Genomic DNA, 22,593 nt, shown 5'->3' with positions numbered 1-22,593 from the left:
GTACCATGGGTTATTTTGAGGCCTGAAAGTGCCTTACACCAACCTCGCTACTATGGGCAGCGCGCCGTATCACACCAACCTCGCTACCATGGGCAGCGCGCCGTATCACGCTAGCTCTGCGTACGTCTCTAACCCCTGGGAGGGAAACTCTGATCCGTGTTTACTGGCTATCATATACATGCAAAATTTAAAACGCTGTGCGTCTCCAAAAAGCTCTATATGCCGAAACGCGTGCGTATAAAGATGTACGTATTCACTTTTTTGTGTCACGCAACACTGAACGCCAAGGCAAGTTTACGACTTTTATTTAACGCATCGCATCCAGCGTGTGCGCGACTAACGCCCAACACAGAACGGATCAACCACAGTACTAATTGTAATATCCCTTATATTTGGATATTTTCGAGTTACACTTCCAGGGGTTATGATCGAGCAAGGCATGCTGGGAAAAAATGGCGCGGCGAGATCGATCACCTCTGGGAAAGAGGTTGGCCTTACACCATCACTACCCCTGTGCATTCCCAAAACCATTCAGCTCCGTAATGCAGCACAAATAGGCACACAGCTTGTTGCTATCGTTATGTTTAGGGGGTTATTTGACACTAGTGATCATGTCTGTTTCAAGGTTTGTCACCAGTCTATCAGCGGCGTAGCACCTAACTATCTACAAGAACTTGAAATTTTTGAAAATGCATTGAACGATCATTTCACTTAGAGAGTTTGTGAAGTTGTGTCTAAACTTGCTCTGTAGAATGTTGAAACAGTAATATTCCAGCTGACATTTTACGCCACCCAAAATATTGTACTGAAATGGTGCTAGAAAATGTTTTTTTTTTTTTATCCTGGATAGTTTTCATAATCGAAGCTCATGCCAAAATAAATGCATAAAGAAGTAAGCGTTTTTCTACATATTTCTTTCCATTCCATCAATAATAATCAGACTTTAAACCAAAATGTACTAGCTCTTCAACATGACCTTCCATTCTGTCCTGTCTAGGTTTGTCACCGTTTACAAGTTACGGATATTCCCTCGTAGCATGCACAGCAGCAGGATGTACCACAAGTAACGCCGTCTCAGTGACTACGCCTGAAGCCCCACCACAAGGTAAGAAAGCTAGGATCTGGAGGCCATATTCAGAATCCATTTTAAGCAGGCATTTCTGCTTACGGAACTTCTCTTAGCGTAGTTTCTATTTCATAATCACTGCTAACTGTAAGCAAAGCAAAAGTCACACTAAATGGCCAGTGGTTCTTGTGATAAGTGGTGTATTTTTTTCCACTAGTTTCATAGGGTGTAAAATTAGGGAGGTAGCGCTTTCTGCTCTACCGGTCAGGCTTCGGATTGATGATACCCAAGCCTACATGTACATGTACATCCGTATGGACTGTAGAGGGGGTAACCCTGTTACAGCCCTAGGAGTAGGTGGCAACGGCCCCTGGAAAAAAATTGTTGTAACCCACAATTTGAAGTGGCCTTCAAGCCTTGTTAGTCTGGCGACTTACACAAACACATATTTTTTTTTAACAGCACATTTCTGCTTAGTAGAAAATTGTTAAGCATTATTTCCTGCTTAAGCAGTTCTATGAAATTGAGCTCTGTTTGGTTCTGTTGTTGGGCTGAAGACTACACTAGTAAACTGATCATTGTTACATGCAGTCAGACAATCCCCCCATAATCAGAGTCTAACAGTTTGGGTGTTGAGTTACCAGATGGTGTTTGATTTTGTTAGAACGGTGTAGGATTCTAGTAAATTACTCAAGGGAGTTAAGAAAAAATCCAATGTTAATTTACAAATACATTACCATACTCAAGATGCATCATTATACACACAGGCATCTTACAAAAATGTTATATATATATATATATATACTGCCATTTCATCAAGATCACATGACAACGTTGATTCAAATTTGCAAATTAAAATCATAAACACCAAACAATCATTGTGGGAACAGGTGTGATTTCAGATGCTTCTTGAAAGTATGATGTGAATCAGCACTAGAAGGTAAACTTGGACTAATTACAATTTCCTTTTTATATTTCTTTCAGGCGTTTCAAGTCCTGTGCACGTCGTTGTTAGTTCTACCGTGCTGGAGCTGTACTGGACCCAGCCAGCAATCCCCAATGGTATCCTGACATCCTACCGACTCTATCGCTTCAATAGTCTCGTCTACTCTGGATCTAGCCTGATGTATACCGATACCAACCTCAGCCCTAACACGCGTTACGAGTACATCTTACAAGCGTCCACGTTGGCCGGTGGAACCAACAGCTCTGTCTACACATGCCAGACCCCAGACAGTGCTCCGGAAGGAATCTCCACCCCGAGTTTGACTGTTCTGAGCTCGACGTCCATCAGCGCAACGTGGATACCGCCGACCATTCCTAACGGTGTTGTCCGACGGTATGGTGTTGTGATTCTGAGCGGAACTCCTGAGCAGAGAGCCTTCTTCAGCAACTTGGAGACATCCCGTATCGTAGAGAATCTAACGCCCTTCAGATTGTATGATGTGAGAGTTGAGGTTTGTACTGATGGTGGATGCGGGCGTGGCCCAAAGGCATTCGCTCGCACCTTTGAGGCCCCTCCCCAAGGACAGGACCAGCCTACCCTTAAGGCAACTGGATCCACTGTGGTTGAAGTGTCTTGGAGTCCGCCCTCAAGTCCCAACGGGAATATCACCAAGTACATGATCTACAGACGAGAGTATGGAACAAGCCAACTTTACCTCGTCTACCAAGCTGGTCCGGTGGAGACAAGTTTCACAAATGCTGGAGGTGATCTGCTACCATTTACTCTGTACGAGTACAGGATTACTGTGCATAACTCCGAAGGGATAAGTAGCAGTCCTTGGGCGAGTGTACGAACTCTGGAAGCCCCGCCTCAAGGTGTATCACGACCTGACTTGGAGGCCATTAGCTCCTATGCTATCAAAGCTACCTGGGAGGAGGCGGTTTTCCCTAACGGACTGATAACAGGTTACAGAATCGAGCACCAGATGCTTGCCGATGATCCAACTCTTCCAAACCCGGTAGTACCTGCAGCTACCGTAGATTCATCTCTGACTCAGACCACATTCTATGGGCTGGCACCATTCACCGCATACCGAGTACGTATTGTCGCCATCAATGGTGCAGGGGAGTCGTCTGGTCCGTGGGCTGAGATAACCACACTAGAGGGTGTCCCAGCAGAGATCGGGCGGTTCTCTGTGGTTCAACAACCTGGCGGCAACTCCCTCGTTCTACGCTGGCCAGAGCCTGGACAGCCAAATGGGCACATCCAAGAATATCGTATCTACGAAGATGTCTACCTCATTACTCCGGTCTACATCGGCCTAACACGGGAGTATCTCTTCCGGCGTTTAGACCCTTACACTGAGTACATCGTGGTTCTGGAAGCGTGTACAAGTGTCGGATGTGGTCGAGGCGAACCGCAGATGGTCGTTACAGCCGAGGTTGCTCCAGCCAATCAAGCTCCACCCTCCTTAGGAGAAGTCACGTCCTCCTCGGTACAGCTCATCTGGAAACCTCCCATCTCAGCCAATGGAAGGATTCTCCGCTATGACATCCTGAGACGCACAGCGACATCAAGTAGACGTAGACGTGATACAGACGATAGCCCTTTCACTGACACTCGAATTGTACATCAGCAGTACAGCACCGATGCAGAGGAGTACAGTTACACCGACTACTCCTTACAACCCCACAAGTTGTACGAGTACCAAGTTAGTGTCTTGAATGCTGCTGGTCAAGTAGCAAGCCCCTGGGTTCCTGTGCAGACTGAGCAAGCTGCCCCCGTGGGTGTGTCGCCCCCTGTGGTTAACCATGTTGCAAACAACCCAACCACCTTACAGGTGCAGTGGACGGAGCCAGCAGAATCCAATGGAATCATCACAGGATACCTACTCAAGAGGAATGTCAGCGCTCCGTTCAGCTTTGAAGCAAACTCCCTGAAGCAGTTCACCGATCAAGGCTTGACGGCTTACACGGTCTATGCATACACCATCACAGCCTGCACTGGGGGTGGATGTACTGTGAGTTCACCAACCCATATAAGAACTCTTGAAACTGCTCCTGGCACTGTGGCTCCTCCACTGGCCAACCCTCTCAGCTCTACCACCATTCAGGTCAGTTGGACAAGTCCTTCCTTGGACGCTGGGGAAATCGTCCGCTATGAACTGAAAATGGATAGAGTTGTGATCTACTCGGGTCCAGATCTGGAATACACCAGTGCAGCCCTGACGCCTTATCAAGAGTATTCGTTCACAGTGGTTGCTTGTACATCGGGAGGATGTACTGAAAGTCTCCCTACAGTGAGTAGACCCTTTGAGGCCCGTCCATTTGGCATGAATCCACCCGTCTTGAGAGCACTGAGTGCTATCGCTGTCGAGTCATCATGGTCAGAACCAAGCATGCCAAACGGGGTGATCCTAAGATACGAGTTGCGTCGGGACGGGAAGCTAGTCTACGACGGCATCGCAATGAGATTCCAGGATTTTGGTGACGGGGGTCAAGGGTTAACACCTGGGCAGGAGTACTCCTATGTCGTGACAGCTTTCAACAGCCAGGGACAAGCCATCAGCGACTCGGCAACCGTCTTCACTTCTTCCTCCTCGCCAGCTGGACTCGGCTCTCCAGGTCTTATAGTCCTCTCCTCTTCCTCCATCAGGGCAACGTGGCTTCCACCGATCTACCCCAACGGTGACATCCAAAACTACACCCTGTACCTTGAGGGTAACGTCCTCTACTCTGGGAAACAGTTCAGCTTCGACGCCCATCGCCTGGACTTCTTCACCGAGTATGAGTTCCGCATCGGAGCATGTACACTCACAGGCTGTGCTCTGAGTGACCGCGCCCACGCCCGCACCTTAGAAAACATCCCAACCAATCAGCTTGCCCCTACCCTCACCCCTCTGACGGATAACTTAGGCGTGGCCAGCGGTGTCCTCGCCGAGTGGGGACTGCCCCAACAACCAAACGGTCTGATACTCGGGTATAAGTTGTACCGCCGACGATTTTACCGCCAGACAGGCGATCGTGACGATCCGATCTTAATGTATGATGGACCCAACGCAAGGTTCACTGACATGGATCCACTCCTGATACCTGATGAGACCTACGAGTACATGGTGACGTCGACAAACTCGGCAGGAGAAACATCCAGCTCTTGGGCCCCTGTTAGAATGCTGGAAGCTCCACCACAAGTAAGCAAAAAGTTACTTCTCAGTTTTCAGTTTTATTAATTTGAAAGTCAGATTTATATTTTGGTGATTATTGTGCAAAAGTTTTATTATGATCAAGGGAGCTGTTTTTAAAAAACAAATGTGAAAAAGACAACTTTTCTCCTGTCTGGGTTTCAAATTGAAAGCAATGGGTGCAGTTTTATTCTGCAGTGCTGAATCATATTATCATGTCGGCTCAACAAGGTACATGTAGTACCCCTGGGTTTTGTAAATTGTATCTTGGAATAACTGGGATGTAAATACAATTCAATGGACGCCGAGAGACAACATTGTTGCAGGAGATACAATTTGTTTGCAGTATTGAGTTGTGACCTTGTTGCACCATGAAGTTGATCATTTCTGGACAGATTGACAGAGTAAAAAAAAGTAACTAAAGATTTCCTTTGATGAATGTGTAATTTGTTTTATTATTTTTTTTTTTCATTACTTGAAGAAAGTGTAATCTCTTTTAGTGACGCAATAGTTGCATTGTTGATAAAGAATACTTCATGGTATTTTTCAATTATCTTGCACTGATATGTGATAAACGCTGTATACTCGGTACTTTCTCAAAGTCTCTTTTTTAATTTTAAATCCGCATTCATACAACTCGGATGGCATTGGAACCCCCCTTTTTATAATTAGCATACTTCTATCCCAGCTGTGGAATAATTCCTTTGATCATTTGATGTTTGTGTTCAGGGACTACAGCCGCCATCAGTGACCGACGTGGAGGCCACTACCTTAGTGGTGAACATCCTAGAACCAAGCCAGCCCAATGGAGATATATCCAGCTACACCATCATCAGGAATGGCACTGAGGTAACAATCTAAGGATGTCAAAAATACCTGATCACACTGAACCAATTCACAGGGGTTTAAACCCCAGTAAATTCCCAGGGATTTTCAAACCAATTGCCACGAATGTTTGTTTCACATGTGGTACAATTTTCCTGTTGCAAATGAATAAAGTAATATTAATAGTAGTAATATCAACTCAGTGATTTTCAACATACTTATTTCTGTTCCTGTCTTTTGAACTGTTTGTATCATGAGTGAGCACCATGAGCACCTTTTTGTGGCAGATACCGGCGCTTTATAAGACTCCATTATTATTATGTTATTATGTAGAGTGTCGTGGCTGAGTGGTTAAGAACATCAAATGCAAGTTTTGGTGGTTAAGTCACTGGAGTATGGGTTCGAATCCTGGTCGTGACACTTGTGTACTTGAGCAAGATACTTTACTATAATTGCTTCTCTTCAACCAGGGGTATAAATGGGTACCTGCGAGGGTAGAGGTTGATATTGTGAATTAAAAAACCTTCGGAGCGCCAAGGCAGCTCGGGGCTGTATACTCCTTATAGAAAGCTGAGAAAGATTAAAGAAGTTATTGGCCCTATGACCAGGGGACTAATGTAAAGTGCATTGATTCGGTTTATTGTGAAATGTGCTGTATAAGAATTTGTAAATTATTATCTTATATCAATGATCATTAATCAATAACAAGATCCATCTCTATCCTCGCAGGTACCCATTTTACCCCTGGGTAATGAGAACAATTTATAGTTAAGTGTCTTGCTCAAGGACAAAAGTGTAATGAAAGGGGATTCGGACGCACACCCTGATTACTAAGCCAGCATACTCAATGCTCTACATCACTCAAACCATGACACCCTATGAAGTTTAAAGTTTGTAAGAATTGGCGTTTCAACAAGAGAAACAAATGAGAACAACAAATAGATTGTTCGTAGCAGCGTAATATCTAGTCAGCAAACAATAATTGGCAAATAGAAACCTCATTCATGTTTTGTTTTTTTTGTATTTCCATGTGGAAGTGTCAAGGTCGAGCAATTAAGAGCACGGAATTCAAACTCTGGTGTTTCTGATCAGCAGAATGTGGGTTCGAATCCCAATCGTGACACTTGTGTCCTTAGGCATGACACTTAACCGTTGCTTCGTCCTTCGGATGGGACGTAAAGCCGTTGGTCCCATGTGTTGTGTAATGCATGTAAAAGAACCCAGTGAACTTATCGAAAAGAGAATGAGTTTACCACGGTGTTCCTGGCTGTGGCTGCTGTATGCGCCGTAGCACCTTGTAAACAAACCCTCATAAGTTGCTACATAATTGGTTCTCAGAATTCATCACTGCAAACATATCTTTCTGAAAGTTAGCGTGAGTACCTTGTTTGTAGATACATGTGCTATATAAGACTTTGATATTATTATTATTTATATAAGCTGATCATAACTACAATGACAAGTTTCACCGATGATGGACTCCAGCCCTACACCGTCTACGCGTATGAAGTACGAGCCTGCACATCAGGGGGGTGCACTACTAGTGAACAAGCTCTAGTCAGAACCATACAGGCCTTGCCTAGTGGCCTAGCTAAGCCTGTAGTCACTGAAGTTGGAGCAACGTGGGCTTATGTAGCGTGGGAGCTACCCTCGGAAACAAACGGAATAATTGTCAGGTAAATACTGTCAAAACAATCCGCCGAATTTTTTACCGCCTGAGGGCGCTCTCAATAACATTGTTATCTTTTATTTCGAGTGGTATATTTGGTGAATGATGTTACGATGAATTGACTGAATAATTATTGTGTTCTTTACTATTTTGATTGGTTTGTTGTGTTATCGTTTCACTTTTACTGTGCTTTTTTGATGTACTTGTATTTGTTGAAGTCAAATCAATAATGATAATAATCATAATTAATACTATGATTGTCTTCATTTTAAGGTTTGAGCTTCGTATGAGAGCATCGTGTCCTATAACGGCTCAGCCGTTTGAACAACCCTGCACTGTGAGCAGCTTCCAGATGTTAGACAAAGCTCTGGGTTTATCTCATAATGCTACGGGTCTACGGCCGTACACTAACTATGACTTCATGATCGTAGCTTACAACGATGAAGGGTTAACTCAATCACCGGTTGCAATACAAGCAACACTCGGAGCAGGTAGGCATGGACCCAGGGCCCAATTTCATAGCACTGCTTAGCGGCCGATTTTGTGCTTACTGTGCGATTTCAATTTCATAGCGCTGCTAACCGTGAGCATGCAAAAAGGCATGCTAACCTTCTGGTGCTTACCACACGACAATAAATGACGTCACAAATGACGTAAATTTGTCTTTGTTCATAACCAACAAAAAAAACACTTCAAATCTTAACTTAACTTAAAGGCAGTGGACACTATTGGTAATTTTCAAAGACTAGCCTTCACAGTTGGTGTATCTCAACATATGCATAAAATAACAAACCTGTGAAAATTTGAGCTCAATCGGTCATCAAAGTTACGAGATAATAATGAAAGAAAAGTAACCCTTGTCACACGAAGTTGTGTGCGTTTAAATGGTTGATTTCGAGACCTCAAGTTCTAAATCTGAGGTCTCAAAATCAAATTCGTGGAAGATTACTTCTTTCTCGAAAACTATGGCACTTCAGAGGGAGCCGTTTCTCACAGTGTTTTATACTATTTTTGCTAATAATTTTTTGGAGTAATTACCAATGTCCACTGCATTCAACTTAACTTAAATGCATTTATAAAGCGCTTTACAGCCAAGAAAAAACATTAAAATGCAGGATAAAAAATCAGCAGTAATAGCAATATGGTTTTAAAAATGCACAACGGTTAGTTAAGAAGCAAACATTTTATATGAATTTGCATTACGAACATTCATAATATTTAGGCGTCAGGCGGAGCCAGAGTAAATCAACCCCATTTCTGATTTTTAAAAAAGGGTAGAATCTCCTCTGCGACCGCAAAACGCACACTATAAATATTAACATGACAAACAGTCAAATATACCAAACTACAAAATTTTAAAAGTGAATCTATTATAATTGTTTGTTTGTACAGCTCCAGTGTACATTCCAGAGATCAAGCCCACCATCGTCAGTAACTCTACCAGTAAGCTGATTAACATCAACTGGGCAGGTAGCTTTAGACTCAACAGCATGCTGACTGAGTATGCACTCACAGAGAATGGGGATGTTGTGTATAGTGGTATCGCGACTGGTGTTAACCGACCCCTCAAACCACAAAGTAAGTCCATATTGAACACTAACGCCCTGTGATTTATGACAGTATGTCCATGATAAAACACCAACCTCCTTGGTTTTCAGGCAGAATAAGCCAATATTAAACACTAATGCCCAGTTATTTATGACATTAACTCCATGATTAGACATCAATACCTTTGGTTGTCAGGCAGAATGAGTCCATATTAAATACTAATGCCTAGTTATTTATGACATGAACTCCATGATTACACATCAATACCTTTGGTTGTCAGGCAGAATGAGTCCATATTAAACACTAATGCCCAGTTATTTATGACATTAACTCCATGATTAGACATCAATACCTTTGGTTGTAAGGCAGAATGAGTCCATATTAAACACTAATGCCCAGTTATTTATGACATGAACTCCATGATTACACATCAACACCTTTGGTTGTCAGGCAGAATGAGTCCATATTAAACACTAATGCCCAGTTATTTATGACATTAACTCCATGATTATACATCAATACCTTTGGTTGTAAGGCAGAATGAGTCCTTATTAAACACTAATGCCCAGTTATTTATGACATTAACTCCATGATTACACATCAACACCTTTGGTTGTAAGGCAGAATGAGTCCATATTAAACACTAATGCCCAGTTATTTATGACATGAACTCCATGATTACACATCAATACCTTTGGTTGTCAGACAGAATGAGTCCATATTAAACACTAATGCCCAGTTATTTATGACATGAACTCCATGATTACACATCAACACCTTTGGTTGTCAGGCAGAATGAGTCCATATTAAAAAACACTTCTCTGGCTTTTTTTAATTAGCCTGGTAGCGATACGAAGTTTGACCAAAAATTTGCATCGGTTGACTCCTGCGAAACTTTCGCTTCGCATTCACAGGAAGTATGAACTGGGCTTTATCCCATACTTTGACACCAACACCCTTGGTGTCCGGGCAGAGTAAGTCCACATTTCAACACTAAGGCCTCACATGAAAACACTAAGGACCTGGGTGTTCTGTCTGACCAAGTCCGTAAAACATTATGCCCTTGATGCAAGTCCTTATTTGGACATTAAAAAAAATTACTTGGGTTAGCTGACAGTCCATAATATTTAAAAAATATATGCTTTCTGAGGGAGCCAGTCTTTATTTAGACACTTATTCCCCACATGTTTGTGTTTAAGTTAATCATCACAGTTTTCCAGTTGTCCATATATTTATGGATTATTAAGATTTAGGCAAGTTTTAAAAATGTGTATAGTTTTCAGCAAAATATTGGTCCCAATATGTTTTCAACTGAGAAGTATATGTTTTTTCATCTTTTGCAGAATATGAGTTGACTGTCATGTGCAAGACAACATCAGGGAGTGTCTCGTATCCAACCATTATATATGAACCACCAGGTAAGAGAGTCTGTGGTAATTCCAAATCAGTGTAGAGTCTAAGAGTAACTATAAATATTAATAGTAAATTTGCGGGTTCAACCATGAGTAAAATCTCTTTTGAAGGAGTGGTGGCTCTGAAAAGAGCCGGTTTGGTCTCGACATTTCGAACAGTATACTCTGCTCGTCTGTAAAGTCTGTCCATACAATTAATTACATTTTATTACTGAGCACACAGAGTGGAATGAATTGAATTGAAAAATCAAACACATTTTTTTTAGAGCATCATTTATCCCATTACGAGACAGAACTTTCCTTGTGAATTTTTATGAAAATATTTTTTTTTACAACAAAAGATTGCAACTACAGACCTGTTTATGAAAATATCTTTGTATTTGTGAGCCTCATGAGCATCACTTGTGATGGATATTGGCACGTTACAAGTAATATTCTTCTCATTATTAAAGAGGTGAAGGTTAGGTTGTAATAATGACTTGAATTTTGCTTCTTAGAATTGAGTAACTTTTATTTTTGTTTGAAGGTTTATTACCTTCGCTTGGAAAGTTGAAGGGAATGAAAATTGAAAATCTAAATGTTTTACTTTTGACAAACAGTTTGCTCTGCATTCTGGAAGTGTCATGGCCGAGCGGTTAAGAGCACCGAATTCAAACTCTGGTGTTTCTGATCAGCAGCGTGTGGGTTCGAATCCCCAGCCGTGACACTTGTGTCCTTAAGCAAGACACTTAGCCATTGCTAATATGATATATATATTTTCCCTTCATCTTCTGAAGTTGATGGAGGCGCAACCCCCATACCTCAGGTAGCCTGGTACTCCTCTGTCTGGTTCATAGCCATCATGGTCCTCATTGGAGTTGTCATTCTCTTTATACTCATCGCTATCTTCCTGAGTCGTATGGGAACACGCAAACCCTACGAGCGAGAGCGCAGACCTCTGCCGCCCCGACAGCAACGCGGTAACTTCACTTTCAATACATGCGGGAAGTACTCTGAGACTGAGAGCATACTGGTGAGTCAAAAGATGAATTAACCAATCAGAAAGTGTATTTCAAATGACCAATCATATTTTATGTAATAGACACATTTGGTGAACAGAGTCACGCAACTCATAGTGGGTATGCTTGTCCATGCACATTGCACATAGCATGCTTGGTTTGTTTAAAGGGTCTATGTACTTTTTTGTAGAACAAAAAACACAATTTCTACAGATTTACACTAAACTTACACAGTTTAAAGATTATGATAGTATAAAGCTTCCCTGAAAATATTACGTGCTGAGGAGCTGTAGTTTTTGAGAGATGAGTAAAACAATGTCATGAAAATAATTTTCATCTCACTGATCATGAGACGAAAATTATTTTAGCTTTCAAAAACGTATTTTCATGACATTGTTTTACTTATTTCTCAAAAACTAGAGCACCTCAGCAACTAATATTTTTAGGGAAGCTTTGTATTATCATTATCTTCAAACTGTGTAAGTTTAATGTAAATCTGTGGACTTTGTGTTTTGTGTTAGAAAAAGTACCCAAATCCTTTAAGAGATGCCAGTCAGAAGCCATTCAACCTGTAACTGCCATATAGCTAAGGATCACACCCTTCTATTTTTTAAAGAACGAATCTGTGATGACCCTATAGCCATGCATGTATATCTCTCTTTACCTCGATTGTGTGCCAAGTCATTCCTGTATCATAAAAGGCAAAAATTCCCCCAGATAATTTAAAGACCCCTCGCACAACGTGCAGTTCAATCACAAGCCCGATTCGCCATTTTGTGATTCAAAATCATGCACAAACTTTCACAAAAGATTTGACTTTCAAAATCATGAAAATGATTGATATGGTAGACGCGCATTGTTTCGCATTTGGTATGGGTTCGGTAGAAATCAATAGACCCCTTGCATAGCACAAATTGCTACCTGGTACGCTGAGGTTTCATGTAAATTTTTACGCACAAAAACAGCTATTGTCCAATGATCTGCCTCCATTTGGCTTCAGGGATTCCACTTTTAGAGAGTGTGTCGTCATATTGAAAGGCGTAATTCCTAAATATTTGCCTAAACTATTCTCAACAATGACCAACCCTGCTTTTTGTTACTACAGGACCCCATTCCCCAAGCCATCAGTCGTTCAGGCAGCATGCATAGCCTGGGTAATGCCTACCTCAATCCCAGTTTCCTGAACGCCTCCCAGGCACCGGGGGCCTATAGTAGGGGTACGACTCCGGAGAAGATGAAGCAGTTTGAAGACTCCGGCTGGGATGCACGGGTCTTGATCCCGAACAAGCTCGACAGTGGCATGGTTAGTATGGCTGATGTAAGTATGGGAAATACTGGCAGAACAGGGCCAGAGGTTCACAAACAATTCGCATTGTTCTCTTCTGTGCTGGTGATCTCTCTGCATTTCAGTATTCTCTACTTGATACTGTGAGTTCTTTTAGAAAAAGAATCTTTAGTCATTGGATACACTTCTAGTCCCAGTTTCATGGTTCTGCTTACCGCCAAATTCTGCCTTTGCGATTCCCATTCTTTGTTTAGATGGCAAGCACCGAATTTCTGCGCAAGCTGTGTACAGGCAAAGAAAGCCTGCTTACTTAGAATATACTCATGCACGCAAGCAGCAAGCAAAACTTCCCTGCTAACAAGTGAAATACCCTTGACGTAAGCGCGGAATTCCCTGATTCTGTAAGTGCTGATTCTTTGTTTATGATAAGCAGAGCCATGAAGTTGGGCCCTGGTCTGTAGTTCAAACTTCCTTATATGTTATGCCTTTCTAAAACCTCTGTTGTAGTATTAGAGCTGATTAGAGACTGCTGGTCTCTGGGTTATGGGAATCTTGGTTTTTGTTTCTCTGCTGGCATAATGTTAAATTGTTGATGTTGTTGTTGTTAATGTTGTTATTGTTGGTGGTGGTGTTGCTGTTGCCGTTTTGTTTGTCTGGGAGAGGGGTTCCTTAAGTTTTGTTAATGTTGACATCCATTTGAAAGCATTACTTTGTGTAATCTTAATTCTACTTCTCAAAAGTTGCCAGAGTGATTTGCATGTTAAGACATAATTGGTCCTATCCTAGATTGTTCTTCGCAATCCTATAATATTATTGTTGTTTTCTAAGCTCCCATGAGCCTTTTTGAGGTATGGCGGACGTGATAGGGGTGTACTGTTTGGTCTGGGTGTAAACACACAAATTTACCCGAACCTTATCGTGTTGAAGCATTGTGTCCGCCATATCTCAAAAAGGCTTATTGAAACTGTTGTTTCCTGAAAGACAGTACATTTATTCAAACCTTAAAGAGGGGCTTTAAGAACAAATGCAGTCTTGTTATTAAATCATTTTCCAATAGATAGAGTCCTATGAAAATGGGAAAAAAAATACCTGTCTCTAACCTCATGTTAAAATGTTGTACAGAGTCATTGTGTTTGATTCCCTTCAAGTAGAGCTATTCATAGTATAAAACATTTTGAGAAACGGCTCCCTATGAAGTAACGTAGTTTTTCATTTTATGCATATGTTGGGGTACACCAAGTGAGGAGACTGGTCTTTGACATTTACCAAAGGGGTACAGTGTCTTCAAACAGTAGAACTGAAGAATTCCTAATGAGTTTCCATTTGTGTCTTAATTGATTACAGGGATATGATGAAGATACTATGACGCATATCAGCCAACCGTACAGCTACACTAAGGAGCAGACGATGTTTACCGACACTCACCTATAAATACTGCCGAGAAGAGAGCATGGTGTCTTATAGACACTCCTGTACATAAATATTCTTTTTTTGGGGGGGGGGAATTTCCCTAAACTGTAAGTTTGTATAGTTAATTGAAGTTTGTGAGGGTTTTTTTCCAGACATATTTCAGTCTGTTTTATGCAACAATTGTGTGTTGCAGCTGTCATAAAACTTGAAATAAACACAATAAACATTCTGAGGACTGTGGTGCACTGAGTAATGACTGTATTGAATAACCCCTTTTCTGCTATAAGTCAAACCGTTTGTGCGTCTAAATGCGTACATCAAAGAAGCACGCAGTATTCCCGGCACAAGCACGCACACACTCACAGACGCCATCTTGTAGGGCAAATATTTGAACGGTGACACCATATTCAATAAGGTCTATTGATCGTATTGACCTATTTCAAGGCGCACAAAGCACTTACACACTTTTGCGGTCTGTCATTTTGGGAAGTCAAATTGACACAACGAATTGACTCCCAAATGGAGGAAATAGTAGACACCCATTGGCAAGTCTGTTTCCAACTTGTGTCCCAAAAGTTTCTCGTACTTTCAGCCGTGTTATTTTTATAGTTAAGTTTTGGTTTTTCCTTTTTTTGTGTTTAAAAGTTCAGTAAGACTTTGGTGTAGATGCAAGTTTTACTATAAATTTTTCAAATTATGTGCTGAAACATTTCTGCAATATTAAAAACTATTGTAACACAATAAGCAGAATCCACCGTGGAAATCATTCCTGAAAGCTTAAACAAAATATGCAGAAGAATTTGGCATTCCTTTCATTAAATATAACAACTAAGTGAACTTTTAATATTTTCTTGTGAAACAGTTACTTCAAGTAGTCCAGTACTTAAAATAACTTTAGTTTTAGATATTGCAAAGTACTAAACATTTAGAGTCAGGTTTAAATGTAGGTCTATCGAAGCCTTGTGCCGTGTCTTTTATTGATAATACACAAAATTGTAAAATATTTGTACCGTGTAACTTTACGCAATATTTTTTATACCATAGGTTTGAAGTGACCTTAAGCTTCTACTAAGCATGTGTGATGTTTCAATTTGTAAACAAATTAATATTTATGTTTTAGATCTCAACTATCGGAGATTTAATCTTGTTACTGTAGCAACATGTTGCAAGGGTACCCATCAGAAATGTGCCTGATTTTTGAAAGGCAGAGTTTTTGCAGAAATAATGCTAAAAACGAATTTAATACCTGATACTTTATGCAGCATAATTTAGTGCCTTTATTTTTGGGCAATGGTGATTGACACGGAATTATGATTTGATAAGCAGGTTTAATGTGTATGGTTTCATGCATTCATCGCGTATTATATAAACCTTTATCATGGGGCGACAATCTTGTTCATCTCTCCAATCCAAATAACTGTAACCAAACCAAAAGCTGGAAGACAGAAATAGTCTGGTTGCATTTTTGTATAATGGATATAAGCATTCATGATATTGGATCCAGGAACGTGACCAAGATTGTGGCAGCATGATAGAGGTCTATAGACTGTGTAGTCATACTTTTTGCTTTAATGCGTGAGGGAAACAATATTAAGCTTTTTTACAGTTTCCAATGTTTGATTTTTTCAGTGGGACAATATTTATATTTTTAAGGGTGACTAAAATTGGCGGCCTGCTAATCTGAGGGTGAACAAAGAATTGTACTTAACCACAAAACAGCATCTTGTACTTTGTAAAATTTGTACTCAAATCTAATGTGTTTTTAAACTATGCTTAAAGGTTATAATTTTAAACTGAAACAAGAGGCTGAAGAATTTTAAGTGTTACTATACCTTGTGTTTCTGAAATAGAAAAAGGATAAATTGACTGGGATAGGTAAGAGGGTTTGAATTAATAGAAAGTTCAACAGCAGTAACATCACTTTTTAATTGTAAGAATTCAACCCGGTTCATACTTCCTGGAAATACAAATGTGAAGCGCAATTGAAGTCAAAACTCTGTGTTCGCTTTGAATGTTCTGCAGGAGTTAAACACTACTCTTGATTATTGTATGTTGTTTGTTGCGTATGAACGTCTTCACATTTGCATTTGCAGGAAGTATGAACCAGGCTTTAGTATACCGTTGAACTTACTGATGTGACCAATACTCTTCTGAATAATGACCACCCAAAATCATGTTGATATAAAACGAAAAATGTGACTTTTATTTGAGGGTGTCTGAGCCAATATTAACATGAATCCTTAGAACAAATTGATTTATTTATTTAAAAACACCTAGATGGAAATTGTGCTAAGCCAATTAATTAGGTGTTTTTGTGTCGTTCCTGAACACCACAAAAAATTCATAAAGCAGAAAATGGTGCTTAGCAAATTAACTTTTCTGCTCCAAAAAAAGAAGAAGTCAGAAACAGTATGTCTACAATAGGTCTACAAGAGTACTTAAGATTTTTCAGTTCTAAGCAGTTATTTGTTACTTAAAGGAACATTACAGGATTGGTTTTGCTAACAAAACAGTACTGTTGCTGGCAGTGTAAGCACTTTTATGTAATCCACCATATAAAATACATAAACTGACAGACCTGTTGAAGTTTGAGATCGATCAGCCATCTGGGTCACGAGAAAATAGTGAAAAACTGATTACACATTTTGCATGACATTGATGCACACAAAAAAATAAAAAATTAGTATAACGCTCACTGAGCTATAAACTTCAAACGCAAACTTAAACTATTTGTTTCTCATCAAATACGACATTTCAGATATGTGATCTTCACGATTTTGTTTTCTTACCAATTCTGTAACGTACCTATAACAGCTTGTTGAAATGGAGTACAGAAATCTCCATCATTAATGGTAGAATTATCCCATCGGACTCACTCTGTGGATTTACATTGGGTATTTAGTCTCATGCAAATCATGAATGGTGTGCTGACTGTAGAAATGGAAACTCACCAAACATTCCACCTGGGGCCAAAATCATAGCGCTGCTTAACAGTAAGCAATTGTTTACACTTATTATAGCAGAAAAAGGCATTCACAGGTTAGCAAGAATTGTAGCATGCCTTTTCTAGTGCTCACAGCTAGTAGCTCTACGAAATGAAAATAGCACAGTAAGCACAAAATCGAGTTAAGCAGTCATTCGAAACTGAGCCCACATTCCAAAATCTCATTTTCATTCAATCAAAATATGTTTCAATACTGTTATCAACAAAATATTATTTAAAAACAATATTTATTTATTTTGTCAAACTCCGTCCTATAACTCAAGCGGAATATAAGATGTACTTCAAAATATTTTATGAACTGTTTAAAAGCAAGTAATTTCATCAGGGAATCAATTAAAACAGACCCATCAGAAATATAATTACTATATCATTTTTCTTCTCATGTTCATAAAATGTTGTTTTCCCTGATATACCTGTAAGTTATTGGATTTTACTCAGACAATAATAATTGTAATAATAATTTAAGCTTTATATAATGATTTCCTATGGGCCAACCTTAAAAAGTAGAATCATACAATCAAAGTAAGTACAAAATGAGATAAGATAATGTGTGCCTTTGTGATGGGATCAGTGAAAGCAATAAAGAACATTCATATTGAGTTGAATGCGAATGATTGTCTTGGTAAGCTAGTCGCTAATATTGTTCTCAAACCAGTCCTGTATTATTACAATGTTGTTTGACACCCATGTGTTCTGATAACCCGCATCTATGTTAACCCCTCATTCATAATTCACAAATATTGTTAGTGATCAGGGTTAGTATTAAGAGGGTTGGGGTTTAGGGTTGTGCGGTTTTAAAGGCAGTGGACACTATTGGTAATTACTCAAAATAATTATCATAAAACCTTTCTTGATCACGAGTAATGGGGAGAGGTTGATAGTATAACACACTGTGAGAAATGGCTCCCTCTGAGGTGACGTAGTGTTTGAGAAAGAAGTAATTTTCCACAAATTTGATTTTAAGACCTCAGATTTCAGAATTTGAGGTCTCGATATCAAGCATCTGAAAGCACACAACTTCGTGTGACCAGGGTGTTTTTGTTCTTTCGTTATATTATCTCGCAAGTTCGATGACCGATTGAGCTCAAATTTTCACAGGTTTGTTATTTTATGCATATGTTGAGATACACCAAGTGAGAAGACTGGTCTTTGACAATTACCAAGGTTTGGGATTGGGGTTAGTTTTAAGGGATAGGGTTAGTTTTAGGGTTGGGGGTTTTTGGTTGGGGTTAGGGCTAGTGTTGGTACTAGGGTTGGGGTGGGGTTAGTTACAGGGTTAGGGTTGGAGTCGGGATTAGGGTTGGGGTTAGTTGTAGGGTTAGGAGGGAAATGGTTTTAGGGTTAGGGTTAGTTTTCGGGTTAGAGTTAGGTTTAAGTAAAAGGAAGGTTAGGGTTTGGGTCAGATTAGGGTTGGGGTGAATCTTGGTGTAACGGTTATTATAGGTCAGGTTTGGGGTTAGGGTTTCGGATTAAGGAAATATTATATTAGACTTGTCTATAGTTCATCCGTCCAAACTATTCAATATTCCTCTAGGTACTTTTTGAAACACAAAACACAATGTCCACAGATTTACATCAAACTTACACAGTTTGATGATAATATTGGTAGAAGCTTCCCTGAAAGTATTACTTGCTGAGGTGATGTAATTTTTGAGAAATAAGTAAAACAATGTCATGAAAATAATTTTTGTCTCAGTGATCATGAGACAAAAATTATTTTAGCATGTAAAAACGTACAGTGTAAGTTCGATGTAAATCTGTGGACATTGTGTTTTGTGTTACAAAAAGTACCCAAATCTTTTAACGGACTATTTAAAACAAGTCATTCACACATTTTAGTACTGTGAATGTTATTACAGATTATTCAAAACCACAGTTGATGATACTGAATGGTCAGACAGTAGGAGGGGTTAACCAATCAACGAAGAAGTAAACATTCAATACATAAACAGACGTAATAAAAAACATCAATGCAGAAACATGTTAAGCTCTTACATATTTGAACCTTTATTTCCCCATCATATGGCGATCGTGCCTTTTCCGCTTGTGCTCCTAAACTTTGGAACGCTTTACCTAATAACATCAGGCGCTGTAGTTCTCTTCCATTGTTTAAAAACTTGCTTAAAACTCATTTATTTAAATCCTCTTACACTTAGCTCGTTACATGTCTTGACAGTAGATTATTCATTGTATAATTTTGTATTATGTTCTACATTTCTTTTTTGTTGTATGTATTGTTTTTTTTTGTTCTGCGCCTCGGAAAAGGGTCTTGTACACTAGATAGATGGCGCATTATAAATGCATTATTATTATTATTATTTTATATTATTATCTCTACATTCATGTAAACTGTTTGCCATATACACATACTGTATGATCAAGTTACCATACCAAAGTTTACCAACCAGTCAGGTGTGGTTCAATTACAATAAGAAACCAGGGCCAAATTTCATGGATCTACGATGCAGAAAGCCTTAAAATACTGCACTTTCGTTCAACATTCTCTGCTTACTGAGTAAGCTTCGCAATCCTAAAATATATCCTTGCAGCAAAGAACGCTCATTTACATGATTACATGCACGCAAGCAAAACATACTTGCTCAGTTACATGTGAAATATGCTAACGTTAAAGGCAGTGGACACTATTGTTAATTACTCAAAATAATTATTAGTATAAAACTTTACTTGGTATCGAGTAAAGGGGAGAGGTTGATAGTATAAAACATTCTGAAGTAATTTTCCACGAATTTGATTTCGAGACCTCAGATTTAGAATTTGAGGTTTCGAAATCAAGCATTGAAAGCGCACAACTTCGTGTGACAAGTGTGTTTTTTCTTTCATAGTTATCTCGCAACTCCGACCACCGATTGAGCTCAAATTTTCACAGGTTTATTTTATGCATTTGTTGAGATACACCAAGTGAGAAGACTAGTCTTTGACAATTACCAATAGTGTTCAGTGTCTTTAAGCACAGAAATTTTGTAAGTGCCATTTTTTCGTTAAGAGTAAGCAGAGCCATGAAATTGTAACCAGTCTACTAGCTTTACATGGGACTCTATATTTGCAATACCTGCCGTTATATCGCTAGACCCCCAAAGTCTCCAATTCACACACCAGTTTTATAATATTCTATTCCTTTCGCCATCTTATCTGCTGTTGAAAATATAATAAGAATACATACTTGTCTGTGTTTTATTATTTACATTTAGACATTATAAACATTATGTGCAAGCAGATTTCATATTGCACTAAGTAAAACAAAATATATATTGTTAAATTCATCAACAGATTATTTTAAACTAAATATATCTTATTTACACTGCAAACTTTATTAATACGTAGTTCATACTATTTGGTATTTAGCACCGTATGTACTCTCTTTTCTGCATCCTTCGATAAATATCCACAAGCATAGTACTTGGGTGGGACTCGAACCAAAGACCTTTGACAATCAAGAGCAAATGTAAAACCAACTAGACATCTTCTAGGTAAGATATCTGCTCTATAAAGATAAAGGTCTTGAGTACCAATCCCACCCAAGGTATAGACCCGTTTCTCTTCATCACATAACCCCGGGAAAGTTCCGAGTATACAGTGCTTTTTACACATTGGTGTCATACCAAATAGTATTCTTTATCCTGATGCAAATTTAACATTCATTACATAATTCATCTTCAGCATTTTCCATTTAACATACACACTGTGCTATGGTTTGAAACACTGTGTATCTTCAAGACTTTTCACAACACTAGCTTTTCAGTCACAGTAAGTTTGGCATCCCCAAAAGATCTCCGTCAGTTCTACAGTGAAGTTAACTTCAAAAACAGTTCCCCACTTTGAGATAGCCTCTTTGCATACTTGATGTTTATCAACTTGGCCCAATTTCATAGAGCTGCTTAAGCACAAAAAGTAACTAAGCATAACAAAACTATGCTAACAAGAATAAGGTTACCGGCTAAACTTCCATGTCACATGTACAATTTGTGACTGGTATCCTACTCAGCTCTGTTTAGCAGACAATTGGTAAGCAATATTTTCTGCTTAAATTGGGCCATGGAATGCCACAGACAGAGGCCATGATACAAGGCTACATAAACTCAACAGTAGTCCCCCAAGCACTCCTATATTGGGCATATGTACTACTCAATTCGTAAATATCTGAAACATATTCTCAAAATTGAAAGATACACGTGTACAAAGTATTCATATAGCCCGAGAAGTTATCTTGTGTTATATGTTGTCATTTGATTAATAATAATATTAACTAGTTCTTATACATGTATAGTGGATTTTACAATAACGTATCAATGCGCTTTACATTCCTGTAATCTTTCTCAGTACCCTGGGGAGTAAACAGTTCCCGGGCTGCCGTGGTGCTTCAAATCACTACCTCAAAATTTCCACTCAAACTCTGAAGACAAACTCAACTTTAAAAATGTCATGCACCAGTCATACATTGCAATTATTCATTTGTTACTTACATGTAGGTCTGAGTATGTGAATATTCCCAATAACAACAAATTTACAGTAAATCTGTTGCTTGTTAGCCTTCTAGACAGTATCAAATTACCAATAACTTTCTTGAAGGGCTCAACAAATTTACATAAACTAACAATATAAAGTGCAATAATAAGCTAGCCATGGCAATGATATGAAGCAAATACATGTGCATACACGGTTTAAATAACATGGAATTAACATTAAGTAGCGTTTTAACCACATCTTTCTGGATATCTCCATGTTGCATCAAGACACAAATCCCCAACTTGACTTGCCCAAAACTTTGGCATAATTTCATAATACACAAACCTGAGTGAATCCCCTTTTGACTTCTTCGGGAGAGTGCTCACAGACCGGCCATCTTCGCCTCCCCTCCCCTCGCCTCCCCCCCCCAAAAAAAAATAAAAGTCTTAAATAAATTTGTATCAGTGTATGGCTACATCCCCATTGGCAATAATGGTCATGGCTACATCCCAATTGGCAATAACGGTCATGGCTACAACTGTTGCTTATGGTGTTGTCCTATACTTCAGCGCAGGACGACACGGCAATCCAGCCATAGCTGAAGCTGCCAATTCAGTAATGGCTTTATCAAAATCAGTTTGAATGGAAATGGTTAGTTTAGCTTTTATATAAATGAAAATAAGTAGTGAACATTACTATGAAACAAAAGGGACATGACCAGAGGATGAAAGAATGAGTCAAATCTGATGGTAGATGGTTTATATAACAATGCAGTGAAACCTTGT

The 22,593-nt window shown here is 39.4% G+C and overlaps 1 protein-coding gene across 1 annotated transcript in view; it reads left to right on the top strand.

Moving 5' to 3' along the window:
• LOC117287941 (usherin-like) overlaps positions 1 to 14,414 on the top strand; it is a 64,830-nt gene extending 50,416 nt beyond the window's left edge. The window contains exons 55-64 of the mRNA XM_033768588.1: positions 998 to 1,105; positions 2,051 to 5,202; positions 5,923 to 6,042; positions 7,459 to 7,694; positions 7,961 to 8,178; positions 9,080 to 9,265; positions 10,579 to 10,653; positions 11,424 to 11,659; positions 12,751 to 12,963; positions 14,275 to 14,414. Of these exons, the coding sequence (XP_033624479.1) occupies positions 998 to 1,105; positions 2,051 to 5,202; positions 5,923 to 6,042; positions 7,459 to 7,694; positions 7,961 to 8,178; positions 9,080 to 9,265; positions 10,579 to 10,653; positions 11,424 to 11,659; positions 12,751 to 12,963; positions 14,275 to 14,361 (4,631 nt within the window). The 3' untranslated portion in view covers positions 14,362 to 14,414. The remainder of the gene's footprint in view (positions 1 to 997; positions 1,106 to 2,050; positions 5,203 to 5,922; positions 6,043 to 7,458; positions 7,695 to 7,960; positions 8,179 to 9,079; positions 9,266 to 10,578; positions 10,654 to 11,423; positions 11,660 to 12,750; positions 12,964 to 14,274) is intronic.
• The last annotated feature ends 8,179 nt before the right edge of the window (positions 14,415 to 22,593 follow it).

The sequence above is a fragment of the Asterias rubens genome, chromosome 1, assembly GCF_902459465.1.
Source record: "Asterias rubens chromosome 1, eAstRub1.3, whole genome shotgun sequence".
In the NCBI taxonomy this organism is placed as follows: domain Eukaryota; kingdom Metazoa; phylum Echinodermata; class Asteroidea; order Forcipulatida; family Asteriidae; genus Asterias; species Asterias rubens.
The sequence above is the reverse complement of the archived record's forward strand: the minus strand, read 5'-3'. Positions and strand labels throughout refer to the sequence as shown.